At 44.5% G+C, this 13,761-nt stretch overlaps 2 protein-coding genes across 6 annotated transcripts in view; one reads left to right on the top strand and one right to left on the bottom strand.

The window, feature by feature from the left end:
- ptpro (protein tyrosine phosphatase receptor type O) overlaps positions 1 to 5,680 on the bottom strand; it is a 39,843-nt gene extending 34,163 nt beyond the window's left edge. For 2 of the 5 annotated variants that reach the window (XM_035402001.1, XM_035402005.1), the window contains exon 1: positions 3,842 to 4,285. In XM_035402001.1, coding sequence (XP_035257892.1) covers positions 3,842 to 3,916 — 75 coding nt within the window. In that variant the 5' untranslated portion in view covers positions 3,917 to 4,285. Of the gene's footprint in view, positions 1 to 3,841; positions 4,286 to 5,638 lie in introns of those variants that run through there. The other 3 variants (XM_035402002.1, XM_035402007.1, XM_035402003.1) reach the window with 2 other exon arrangements.
- A 2,044-nt stretch (positions 5,681 to 7,724) lies between these two features.
- The window catches only part of rerg (RAS-like, estrogen-regulated, growth inhibitor), a 29,565-nt gene continuing 23,528 nt past the window's right edge, over positions 7,725 to 13,761 (top strand). The window contains exons 1-2 of the mRNA XM_035401252.1: positions 7,725 to 8,055; positions 12,942 to 13,121. Coding sequence (XP_035257143.1) covers positions 13,061 to 13,121 — 61 coding nt within the window. The 5' untranslated portion in view covers positions 7,725 to 8,055; positions 12,942 to 13,060. The remainder of the gene's footprint in view (positions 8,056 to 12,941; positions 13,122 to 13,761) is intronic.

Genomic DNA, 13,761 nt, shown 5'->3' with positions numbered 1-13,761 from the left:
AATCAACCACAGTACAGGTATTTTTTTAGAATGCATTTGTTTCACATCATATTGCTAGGAAATTTTCAGCCTTTTTAAAGACAATCATTCTTCTCACTGTCACTTGCATCGGGCTGACTGATTGACAGGCGTAATGACGCTACCTACTGTTAGCTTTCTGTCAACTGGCATCACCTAATGGGGGTTCATTAACATGAGTCATTGTTCCTGTTGTCCAGCAAAATTACATGAAGACCGTGGAACTATTCCCTATTAAGTACGAAAACCAGGGTCTACCTCAAGTGCAGGAAATGCATATAGTTATAAATTTAACAGTGTGCATTGAGAGCCATTCAAGACGACATTTGAATTTGCCTGCTTACAATAAAAAAAAAACACCACTCTTGCGCTCCACTTCAAAGAATTAATCAGAGAGTCTGCAAGAGACGCCACGTAATATTTTAAGCCGGCAAATAATCCCTTCTTTTTCCTTGCTTTTCCGCCAATCTCTGGCAGGAATAAGCTCGCTGTGCTAATCCGGCAGAGAGGACTGGCGTTTGCTCCTCGGCCGTCCTGCGCGGCGATCCCAGGCTTCCTCCCGCAAGCCGTGCGCCGAATGCACGATTGATATTTGCGCCGAATATTTTCACCGGATTAAGATTCGCCACATTTTACGCCAGCGTCCGTACCGCCCGAGTTGAGCTTTGTTCTTCCCCCACACCCGCGCACACACACACACACCTTGAAGCTAAGCTTCCTGGATATCAGCAACGTTTCCCATAACAGTCCAGTCCCCCATTCTTGCAAGCTTCACAGCCCAGGTCTACGTAGATCAGCGAGCTTTCTCCAAACACACAGAGATGAACGATGGACATTTCCAACCTTTTGACTGCATTTCGTGAAGCGGCTGAAATGTGCTATGTAAAAAAAGCAGGTGGCACTTTCAGGGTGGTAGAGAGTGTTTGTGACTAACGGGCTCTCAGGCTCATGGCTGTAGGCTTCTGTTCCAGATTGCTCTATATGGGCAACAGAAGGTGCTAAACGAAAAGCAAGAACGGATCAGTCCACCCTGACCCGCAGTGAGCATTTTGCAAACAGATGATTTATCATACAGGCATATAAGGCAGAGGGGAGGTACCGGTTTGCTGCTGTGTTTGATGAGTCTGGGTATCTGGGGCAACCATCAGTGTCACACTATCAGAACATGAGGTGGCATTTGTTTATCTGTATCGTGTCTGACCCAAGTAAGTGTTGCACATAGTCATGGCCTGAAATTTACTTATCTGAAATTGAAGTATTTCATTTTTTTGACATAATACAAGTGTCAAAAATATGTTTCAGTGAAAATATTTCCAAAAATATTTTTTCTTTTATTTTTATTGAATGTCCGTTGTGTAGCCTTCAGCACAGTATAAAACATGGGTTCTTTGAGATTAAGACCAGAGAGAAAACCTAATTGGCGGGTCTTAGGAGGACGTGTGACCGTGCAGTGACCGTGCCGACGGTCCGGCGTGTGCTCAGAGCATTGATTAATCCTTAATGTGGCCCTTCTGCTGACCTCATAATGTGGAGCGCCAGGGCGTAACGCCATTCGGTGGCATGTTTGCGGGCACGGGCGATGCCATGGTGTTCCAGATTTGGCATAACCGGGAGAATATCCCTGCTCCTGGGTCCTGAGTCGTGTTCCGGAATGGCAGCCCCTGCTCCTCAGGGAAGCAGGGAGGCTGCTCACCTGGTAACACCTGCCCTGCGCGGGATTGGCTGATTAACGGGGATGGAGAGGCAGCGCTCCCGAGTACGCCGCAGTTTGAGCCAATCCAGGTCTTTCAAGAAGCCAGGCGGCCACCGACAGGCTGGTTCCTCTCCAGTGCACCACCTGGCTTCTTCTGTAACCTGGAATGGCTCACATAGCTGTGCACCAGGCGTGTTGTTCCCTCCCTCGCAATAATGTAACCACTTTAACATGCCACTCACACAGTAAAATGCCCAGTGTTGATTCCACTCTAACGGTGTACATATGGTACTACTCTGGACCAAAGTAGGACCTTATGTACTCTGTAAGGGGTGACATAACACTAGATGTTTTACTGTGCACACATTCAGCGAGTGATGATGTGCTGCACCACGTCTGTACGACAGCCACGCTTATCCAGGGCAGGCAACCACTGACACTATTTATAGACCTCGTCCATATGGCAGATATCACAGATGCACATTGCATTAGGTACTGTGCAGTGCTGTAAGGAAGTATGAACAACCCAAACAACAGGTACTACTTCGATGACTGTCCGGGATTCATATTTCCATAATATGCTGGACATAGTACGCTATCTATTTATCAGCTTTCTGCTACCTTGGTGTAGGCTTTGTGCTCACAATTAATACCCATCCCTAAAATTAATTTGCAAGTACCACAGATCATGATTGAGTTCAAGTTCCAATTACACATAGAAATACATATAATGTACTATACTTAGCCTATGATTTTGTCCTCCTATAATAACAAATATAAACTATAAACCTTGATTTTCAGTAGACAAAATGGTAAAGATTCAATTAACTAAGAAACTACTAATTACACAGTGACCAGAAAATGAAACACAGGCAATATTGTAACACCAATTCTATTGTACTTTCATTGGAAGATGTATTTCTCAATGCCAATAAAAGAGAACTAATATTGATGATGAATAGCCGTTTGCATGGATCATAATACTTCATCAAAAGATTTCCATTTGTTTATATTTCGCGTCAATATATCAATATTTATCTGAGCACTTAATGCACCATAAACTACTTTACGCAATGCAAAATCTATATGCAAAGACCAATTTCAACTTTTATATAGTCGTCGTGTACACCAGATATCCTCTCGGAACGGCCATTCCGTCTTCCGACCTCCATTGCGAGGTGGAGGGTGCTAAACGTACACGCACAGACCACAACATCCGCAGTGTTCCCTGAAGCCACCCAGCTCACGTGCAGAAAATACCCTGAAGGGTCCGTGGTTATTTCCTGCACGGACGGAGCTACTTAATTGAACGTCTCCAAGTAATCATATGCATAAATAACAAAAAGGGGAGAAAGAAAACAAAACAATTGCTGAGATACCGCCAGTTAAAGTTGAGGTCGACATATTTTCTATTCTGATGATCCCAAAATTCGGAGTTAGAATACATTTCAGTATTTTTAATATTAAAATGGTTCATTTAAGCTGGTATTCAATCAACAGAAATAAGTCTGTCTATAAAGCGGGGTGAATCTCCTAAGTTTTCCATATAGGCCAGCAGTGATGTATAGACAGATCCATTGTTTCATGTTTGCATTAACGAACTGGGAACTCGCGTTGTGAATTTACAGGTGGAAATTTGTCTCAGAGGGCTGACGGAAAGGAGTCTACAAGCAACTTGGTTCAAGAATGCATTATAATAGCCTATATAAAATATCCTGTCCGTTTCCACTATTCTCTTTGTCAGTCAGTGCCGTTTTTTTTTTTCATTTGCATGAAGCAGAAAACGAGGACTTAATTGTGCGGACCGGGGGGATGCAGCAGAAGCACACAGTGAATACGCTCAGCTGAAATGCCCCCATTTCGCCTGAGGAAACATCACAGAAACCGACGTCGAAAGCCAATGCCTGTTACTTTATCAACAACGAGAATGGTTAAATAGAATACATAAATGTGTTTTCAAACAATTAGGTTTCCAAAAAACAAATCCGTAAATGTGTCCAGTGCGTGCCGCAAACTGAACCATATTGCGCGAAACCCCCAGACACAAATGGTTATGCTTGGTACAGCAACCCAGACAAACGTAAGGCAGTTCATTCAATTAAAGGCGAGTCAGAAATAACAGTTTCCTACCTGGATGCTGCAGATGAGCCATATTATGTAAGGCAGCATTGAGGTGATGATACCGACGAGCCCTTGGCAGCACATTGATTTGAGGACTTTTTTTAATCTCAGTGTCGTTGAGTCGCCGGCTCATCGAAACAATGGCGAATTTTCTGCAGCATCAGACCGCTGGCAGTCCCCCACTCGCAACCGACCCAAGGCGAACGAGAGCGTGCTCTCGGTTTTCACCAATGCGCCGCTATAATGCAGCGTTCCTATATCAAGGGTCCCTAATTTTGGCCATCAGTTTCGAATAATGATCGATTTGGTTAGCGAGGCTTAACAGTCCGCGACAGCTCGGTGTGATGAACGGAAATTAAGCGCTACCCATCACTTTCCGAACGAGACTGACACACAGAGGCAACATTCTCACTCCCCGCTTACGCCCCGCCCTAGTCTCCCATGAAGCCAGCAGCCAGCGAACAAGACATGCACACACCGAGGAGAGAGAGGGGGGAGGCGGGCAGTGGGTGGACACTGCATCTATTCACTACTTTGCCGTCTCAAATCCAGTAGCTGCTGTTCCGGGCAGGAGTCATTGTTGCGCAAAGAGTTAGCATTGCGCGGGTGTGTGTCCCTGTCCCGCTGTGCGCGTTCATTTGAATGGTCGGATAGATGCAAAGATTTGAAGAAAAGATGTGGTCTCTCTGGCGACGAGAAAGCACATTGATCAAAACAAAGTCGTGGACCACTGTGTGATCTGTGAATATTTACCGGACAAACTTATGCGCAAATAGACAGTAGAGCAAACATCTCTTCGGTTTTCTTAAGGACTACTCAAGTGTATTTTTTCCGGTTTGATTCTTGTTATTATCGTATTATCAACTACTACTGTTGCTTTGACAACAACATCCCGAGTTGAGTTTCTAAGGGACCACTGCAATTCCCATGCCTATATCACAACATGACTGTGGAGAAAATAAAATATTTGGAAATGGCAGTTGATGCGCCATGCCGGAGATCATACTTTTCAAGTTGTGCGAAAAACAGACATCTCAGGCACAGTTACCCTTCTTAAAATTAGCTTCCTGGTTAAAACAGAAACATTTCCCCCCTGCATCAATTATGTCAGATGTGCGTTGTTTACAGGTTGTTCAGGGCTGTTTTCTGAAAACACAATCTCTATTTTCAAATTAGAGGCAGGTCAGAACGCCTCGGAAGAATGAGGCGTTTGATCTATTTGAAAATAGGCCTGAAGGACAAATATTTAATTTGGTGACCTATACACATAATACTTATAAATGCTTAATTTTGTGTATTCAAGAAAACAGTATCTGCACCTAAGTCTCATAAATCACAAGAGTCTCCCCGAGGTAAAATAAAGCCGAAAAGAGCCACTGGCAGAGGTGGGTAACCCGGCTTCAAAGAGTAAAAAGACTGACCATGCATTTGCTCCAGCACCATGCACTAAACCAGCTGATCACAATAATTAGTTCTCCCATCATGCTGAAGAGTTATGCTAATTAGAATCAGCTGGTTTAGTGCATGGTGGTGGAGCAAATACATGGTCAGTCTTTTTACTCTTTGAAGCCGGGTTACCCACCTCTGGCCACTGGGTTGCATGTTTTGTTCTAGTCCAAGAAAAGATCACATTAATTAATTACATCATTCCAAATGTCATATGCATTTAGAGAATCATTCATCAACTATCTCTTTATTGCTGATTTTGGATCAGCAATTCATTCCACGATGAAGCACCTGAATAAATAAACGCACGTCCACCCATCAAAACCTTAAATTACGGGATTCTGGTATTTGCAAGCATACATTAATTCCACTGCGTTCGCTTCCCATCAGCAAGTAGCTGGATGACGACAGCTCACGGCGGATAGAATCACGGCGCTCCGCGGCTTGCAATAGAAATTCCAGTCCATGTTTTACGCCCTCGTGCTCTAACGCCTATTTAGTGAACCCCGGCAATCCAAACAGTGCAGCGGAACGGCAAGCTTTGCGCTCCAGTACTTTGCTCCAGCTTTCCACTAGTAACAGAAGCGCACAAACACGAAAACCAATGGTAGCCCCGTTTTTACAGGAACAATGGAATCAACCAATGACGCTGTATATTTTAACAAAAAATCCGAACTACCATTGGTCAATCTGGTTATTCCTTGCTTCACCAATCCGGTGGAATTTAGACCAAGGGTTTGCGTTTTCGGGGCAGCATCCTCATTTTGCATAGCTGCTGCCCGACTGTGCGATTATTTATCCCTGTCTCTTTCTCCCACGCATACAAATGCATGTAGCCACACACACACACACACACACACACACACACTGCACTTATTAATTGTTACGCACTAAAAATAATAGTTTAGGTAAGTTATTAAGTAATGTTATTCATGTGTCGTTAATAATTTAATTACATATTGTGATAGGCCGGCATGTGTCAAGGAAAAGCCCGTCCTTGATTTTATATAAATAAATCATCATGGTTTAAGTTATAATTGTTTTGGTCCTCATTTCTGCCTTCTGATTTAAATGTGAATACTTCCAATTTTTTTGTTTCAGAACGTATGCCTATAGAACGAGCGCTTTCTGGGCTATCCAAGGTAGCCTTTGTGTTTTCAATTTCTCTGGTCTTTGCTGCCATTTAGTGGTAAAACTTTATATTGCACTTGCTTCTGTTTAACATGGATGCCACTTAAAGGCCACACTCGGTCTTTAGCAGCCTGTTTTAGTTTCAGCATCTCATTCCCTTCTTAAGGGTGATGCCCTATGTTTAGCCTATTTTCCCAATAATTCTGAGTAGTTGCATTTTAGACAGGTTCGCTTTCTTATCGAAAAAAAAAAAATACATAAAACTGAGAAACCAATTTCTCTGGGGATGTTAGATATAACATTGATTACAAATCACTATTCACACATATCATTTCACCTCAGTCTGTGTCATTGGGTGCACTGTTAATTCATGTACCATTTTAAGCAGAGGGTTACATTTGTATTGCTTCTTAAACAAGGCCATTCTTTCATGCATTTCTGCAGCAACCAAAGTCAAATGTTTTCAACAAGTCAGGTCTACTCTGTCTTCAGAATGATTCACATTTAGGTTTAGGTTGAGGTTAACTTGGCCATGCTTATTTTATTCATAAAGACCTTCTATTGACATTACTGTGTGCCATTCACCAGCGGTGAAAAAGTAACGTTGGGGCTGAACCATCGATTGACTATTACAAACATTAGTGCATCTACAGCATGTGGGATTTCTGGTGCATCACATACAGTCTAAACATTTCTTTCTTTCTTTATTTATTTATTTATTTATTTATGTACAGTAAATTGCAGCATATGACCAGGTTAATTGTGTAAGAATTAGTGGTCTGGAAGTGTGATACAATAAACAGATAGAATATGTGCATTTAGACTTTTAGAATTACCTTGAATGTATTTATTTGCTTGTATTTAGACTAATAACAGGGCTAGGGTTCAGTTCTAATTTAAAATGCATGCGTGGTAAAATTCCAGCTGAAATCTCAGGAAGTGGGGAAATGATCATGCATTGGAATTGCCGGAATCTTCATGGAATTTAATTTGAATTACTGGAAATTAATTTACATAAAACATACCATTTATAAAAAAAAAATAGAAAGGGAGATTTTAACTGGAATGATTCAGATCCTAGAATAGGCTATATAAGATGCATTTTAAAAATCGCCTACCTTAATTAACATAGCCGTTGCTGAATGTAATGTTTTAGAGATTGTTTAGTTGAGGCTCTGACATTTGGACCCAACAATGAACAACACAATGGAAATGCCTGTGCAAGGGCAAGGCGACATGCAGCGTCAATATATCGCGCTCTGCTGAAATTACGCCAGAGGGCCCTCGTTCGCTTCCTTCGTGGAATACAAATGCGGTGGCATGCACAGCAACGCGCCGCACTGTTACAATCACTTTTACGTAACTGAAGTGCGGTGACTCCACTCCGCGTATTGCGATTGACCCTCAATCAGAGAGAGAGAGAGCCCCTGTCAGACCGTGGCGCTCCGCAGTTTAGTCAGCTTTGATCCGGACAGTAACCGGAGGGCTCGATCTTCACCGTGCCAGCACTTCGTGTGCGCAGCCTCGATCAGCACAAAGATCATTCAAGACGGGCGGTCAAGCATTTCCACTACCTACAGAACATCAATGAACTCGCGGTTTTTTCGCAAGACTCCGAACAATTTCGACATTGCCCTTCTTGTTGGGTGAGTTGACATTTTTATAATGTTTGTTTACATCCGCGCATCAACAAATGTTGGTGTGGCATTTATCAATAAAATAACTTGCCACAGCTGGGCTCTTTTTGAGTTTGATGAAGCAAACTTTATGAAATGCATTACGATTTGCTTGTTAAACTAACCCTAACTTGTCCACATAAATTAACCCTCTGTGTTAATTTATGTGGACATTTGTGCCTAAGATTTTTTTCGTCGTTTCTATGTTTAGTCCGATTCTTGGATGACCAAGTCAATGTCAAATCAAATGGTATCAAAACGTGAACCTGTTGTAAATCTGATTGTTATGCTGAGGGACGACATTAAAGTTTTCCGTGATAGCATGCTGTATAGACCGAAAATAATTGTGCGCAAAGAATATTGTTCGGTTGTTTCCCTGGTCCATTCGGAGTGTGTTTAAGGGAAAACGTGCAGGGCAGTTTTTCCACACGGTTGTGTTTCGTCGCTATTTTGAGGACTTTCGGGGCTGAATATCATCACATATAACATTCTCTTTAAACAAGACTTGACAGGAAACAAATTCAAAACGAAAGCAATGCGAATTAAAAAATGTAAGCCGAGCAAAACATAGTAAAGACTGTGAATTTAACCAGAGGATGTGTTGTCTGCCGCAGCACAGTGGCACAATGCAGGAGACATGGGGAGCACCTTACAATGACACTTTATCATAAATATTTAACATGCGCCCGAAGCAGAGAGTAGAGCCATGTTTTATGAACAGATAAATCGTGTTGCACACCCCTAAGAGCGCAAAGATCCTGTATGGCAGATATCCAATCCCCGGAAAGTTGTATACGGTTATACTGTGGATGCTAGTCAGTGAAACTGGCTGAGAGCGATAATAGGCGCTCCATACACTATTCGCCCGCCTCTGGGTCTCCCCCCTTCTATAGCTCCGTATTTACATTCATCTCGGCAGCCTGCGGGTCAGGGCTGGATCACGTTGTGATGCGCAATAACGCATTTGATCTTGACGGGAATAAAGGCGTGGAGGGTAGAAACAAAACGATTGGAGGGACGCGCTAGTCTGTCGTTCTCACTGGTTGCTACCTCGCGACGCCACCTCTGGTGTCATCAGCCTTCGAATCCACTGATGAACTATTTGCGTTCCAACCTACAAAATAACAATTGCATCACTGTTTATAATTCAGAAGTAGAATGTATATCTCAAAAACGATGTACCGATGAGCATGTCACAAATAAGGTAATATTTATTTGATTCCATCTTTTAAATTATATGCACAGTTACCTTGCAGTATTTCTGATTGCTTGTGACATATTAACACCCGTTTGACTTCAACTACAGCTTTTCCCAGCCGTACCAAAGCAACCTTGTCCTATGTAGTCGACACTGCTGGCAAAAATACATTTTTTTCATAAATAGTTCTGAATCATGGATAATTTTTTGTGTACAAGTACAAAATCAAAAACAGTACAGATTTTCTAATGTTTGTGGGTGGATCTGAAATTTCAGACCTGACTGAAATAACACATACACCAGTCAATAAGATTTATAACAAGCAATTACATTTGAACAACTGCATACCTTAACATTCAAGAAAATACAGCCAATTAAAGCATGAATGCAACGGTTCATTGTTTGATGTAAAATTGCATGTATTTAAAGACTGTTATGTTTCGGCAGGGCCAGAGCTGTAAATTGCTTCTTGAGGGATTTTGAGCAATAGGATACAGCACATATGACACGCTGGCATCCACTGCCTATAACACTTATAACACCCAAGCAATCAATGTTTAACAACGAGTCAGTGCTCTCGCTGGACAGTGTTAGCCCCTGTCACCATGGAAACATTGACGGTTACTCTTATGAATACCCACCTTAGATTTTCTTTTTCAGCGCTCCATTGTGTAAGTTCTTGTGCAGGCGTACAAGATTTGAACATTCAGAGGTGATTTTAACGTATTAATGGAGCGATCTGAGGTTCGTGTGCCGTATCTCGTTTGTACAGCGACAGACCCCGCTTCCCTGTGCTCGAGCAAACAGGTGGCAACCTTTGGCTGTGGGCTTTGAAACGACGCCGCCAACTCCCAGACCAGAAGCCCACACCTGGCAGCCTAACCTGATGACACAGAGCATTATGAGCTCAACCATCAAAGAGCCTTCAGAAAAAGCTCTTCACTGTCGGCGTATGATTAGATTATGTTGCCAGCTAGAATAAGCGGGGAGGATGGGGTCCAACGCTTTGTGTCATTGCACAGAGCACATACATGCATGGTTCTGTTCCTTATCCAATCAGAATGAATTCTGCATCAGAAAAGCTTTATTATTGGGTGAATGTTTAGACGTGGAAGTAGCTGTGCTACTGGAGCCAGCGGCGGTGGAATCTGGCCACGTCCTCTCTGCCTCAGAGACCCCTCCCGTCCCCCGGGGAATGCCTTCAAAGGTTCCAGAATCCAACGGCACTGCCGTAGTCTGTTCCCAGCTGATTGAATAGCCGGCTTTTTAAATTGTGTCTGACACTCAATTAACGAGCAGCCGTCTGTGATGGATTCCTCTGTCCCCGCTCTTGGACAGCCCGCTGAACGGCGTTTTGGCAGAACCGCGTGCAGCACTGTACGGATATTACCGGGGTCGCGTGTTCTGGAACGCTCTACCGACGGCCGCCCCGTCTGAGAACGTGCGGGCAGTTAGACCAGAAGCAGTGCGTTTTGGAACCTGTTTCTGTGTTGGCCCTGTACAGAACTAAGCGGGGCAACCCAGAGCTGTTTTCCGGTTCATTCCGGTTCACAGATGGCAAACGCTGGTCTTTAAGAGACTGGACATTTCTAGTCTTCAATAGCATGATAACACATCCACTTTGACGCCACACACTACCGAAAAAAAAGACACGTGCCCAAAGCATCTACTAGCACTGCAGCCCACCTTGCCCTGTTCTCCATCCCCCCAGAGTGACCCAGCGGCACTGGTGGAGGGGCTGAGGGACCCCCTGGGGGTCTCTCAGCAGGGCAGCCAAGCCCGTCATCTGACGGAGGCGCCGGCTGCCAGTCTGGCCCGCTGGGAGCTTGCCGAGGGGCACCGCCAGCGGCCAGGTTGCCATATAAGGCCCCAGACGTGGCGGGCTCCCCGCACACGAGACCCCTGGGCTTAGAGGCGGCCAGCGGAGAGGAAGCAGGAAGTCTGGCCGAGTGACTCACTCCCAGCATGCTCTGGGGAGACGATCCGGAGCCGAAGGTCACCGGTTCAGACGCAAGGCAAGAGGAAAACTGGGAGGAATGCACTTCACTGGAAGACATGGAAAATGTGACCTGTTCAAGTTTCCCAAGTCGAAAGGCCTTGTCCCACTTACAATTATTATTATTATTATTATTACTATTATTATTATTATTATTAGTAGTAGTAGTAGTAGTAGTAGTAGTAGCATAAGTACTATCATGCCACAGAACTCAATAAGGCATTATGCTTCTAGAATGTTCTTGCAGTTGAGAGGCACATCTCTTTCACAGCTGAGATGTTCGTCTGTGGCTTTTCTGACCATTGGGAGGTTATCCCATAGACGTTCCGATGCGGCCATCTGTTTCGAATGCATAGGTCTTGATTTCACTACAACAGGGTCCGGCTGTGGGTGGCGAACGGGCACATCTATCGTACCGCGCGTCTCCTGATTGCTCATTCACGGCTCGTTATCTTCCCTGCAAGCTCGCGTCCCGAATTTGATGAGCGCATATATCATCCTTTCTCCGAAGACAAAAAAAAAAAAAAAACGCGCATCATAATTAGATGAGGTAATACTACCCTGAAGCCCAGTCCAGCTGTGTTCCCTCACACGCTCCACGCTCCATCTGCGCTGGCTCAGTCCTGATCAAACTGACTGATTGCAGGGAGGAGAACGCGAATGCAGGCCGCACGGAGAGGCGTATTATTCATCTTTATTTTTTTCTGAATGAATAATTGAAGGGCGTGTTCCCACGGCGATGGCGGTTCGAGGGTCTCTCTCTGCGCTGCCCACCTCTGCGGATGTGCGTGGGTTTCGGTCTGCTATTCACCCGGTGCTCACCCGCCCACGCTCACTGCGCTACCCGTGCTCCCGGAACACTTCATGAAGTGTGTGGGGGGGGAGAAAAAAAAAAAAAACACGTTCGCTATTACATTTTTATTTTTTATTTTATGGATTTTAGGCTACATTTAGAACTCAAAATTAGAGTGCCTTTGTGTGGCTCTGAGCTCCAGTATTTGGAGGCGCCCTATTGGCTGGCGTTGACTGACTGCGGCCAGTAGCCCCACAGAGTGGCTCGCGATTGACCGACCCGTCATCTGAGGAGGGAGGGTGGGATCCGGTTGGAGGGATTGTCTCCTTTGAATGTGTGCAGCAGAAACTGGTCTAATAGTTGCAGGATGTGCAGTAGCCTGCCCCTGTCTGCAGAGTCTGCGCAGCTCAGCTGATGGATTTTGGGGGAGAGTGTATGCTTTTCAGGGGCGGCGCTAAGGGGGTATAACAGCCGGTTCAGGGGGACCCCTAGAGGTGGGGTGTGTGTGTATGTGTGTGGAGGTGGTGTGTGTGTATGTGTGTGGAGGTGGGGTGTGTGTGTATGTGTGTGGAGGTGGGGTATGTGTGTATGTGTGTATGTGTGCGAGCACCAGCAGGGGAGGACCCTTTCTCATATTTTATTCCCCTCTGCACAAATAATTTCTAGATCCATCCCTGATGCTTGTCTGCACTCTCCCTAATTAATGGAGGTTGTTACGGTGATGAGACAGGTCTAAAGCTATTGTAAGAAAAGCTGTTTTAATAAAAGCTTTGGAAGCTTTCATGGGGAGAGCTGGTAGAGGAGGAGGAGGAGGAGGAGGGTGTAGAGACGGAGACGGCGATTATTCTGTTTGCTGATGTGTTCTCCAGATGTTCCGTCGCTGGGCTTCGGAGATGAGATGTTGAGGCCAGAAGCGGCTCGCCACAGCGGGACACACCGGCTCTGCGACTTCGGCGTTCAGGCGGAGGGGCGTTAGGGCGTGGCTGCCATGGCGAAGAGCGCGGAGGTGAAGCTGGCTGTGTTCGGTCGAGCTGGGGTGGGCAAATCCGGTAAGGGCCCCGCCTAACGAACACGTCAGACTGTTCCACACGACACATTCTGCCTTGAGTGTGAGTGCTCTTACTGCTGTAGTACAGAACTGCTGCTTTTTTTTTACTGTATCATGCTGACAAACTAAAGCTGCAAATTGTAATTTCAAGTCATTTCAACTGTGTCAGTAACTCATCGAAAATTTGTGAAAAAGGAAAGCTCTGTCTGAAATCCCTCAGTGAATCCCAAATCAACGTCTGTTAGTGTTTTTAGTATTTTCTTTTTTTTTTTTTTACATAATATTAGTGCTTTGGGTGAAAGGAGTATGTTGCAGCGAAAATATTTTTTAAATATAATTTATTTTATTGAGGTGTCCCTTGTTGTCTAGATTTCACCAATGTAGAATATATGGTTCTTGAGATTAAGACTAGAGGCTGGGGAACAAAAATAAATTTCCAGGTCTTAGGAGGATATGTGGCAGAAAACCTCAAAATGAAAGGAAAGTTCTGACAGCAGAATCCCCTCACGATCACTCAAATTGCCTTAATATGAGAATAAGCCCTACTTACGATGCAAACCGCAGACTTTGATTTTTTTCCTGTCATGTTACCTTCTGCGAGCTGAACCTAAATAAACACTAATTCCCCCAGGGAGGCCTTC

The sequence above is a fragment of the Anguilla anguilla genome, chromosome 19, assembly GCF_013347855.1.
Source record: "Anguilla anguilla isolate fAngAng1 chromosome 19, fAngAng1.pri, whole genome shotgun sequence".
NCBI lineage: Eukaryota > Metazoa > Chordata > Actinopteri > Anguilliformes > Anguillidae > Anguilla > Anguilla anguilla.
The sequence above is the reverse complement of the archived record's forward strand: the minus strand, read 5'-3'. Positions and strand labels throughout refer to the sequence as shown.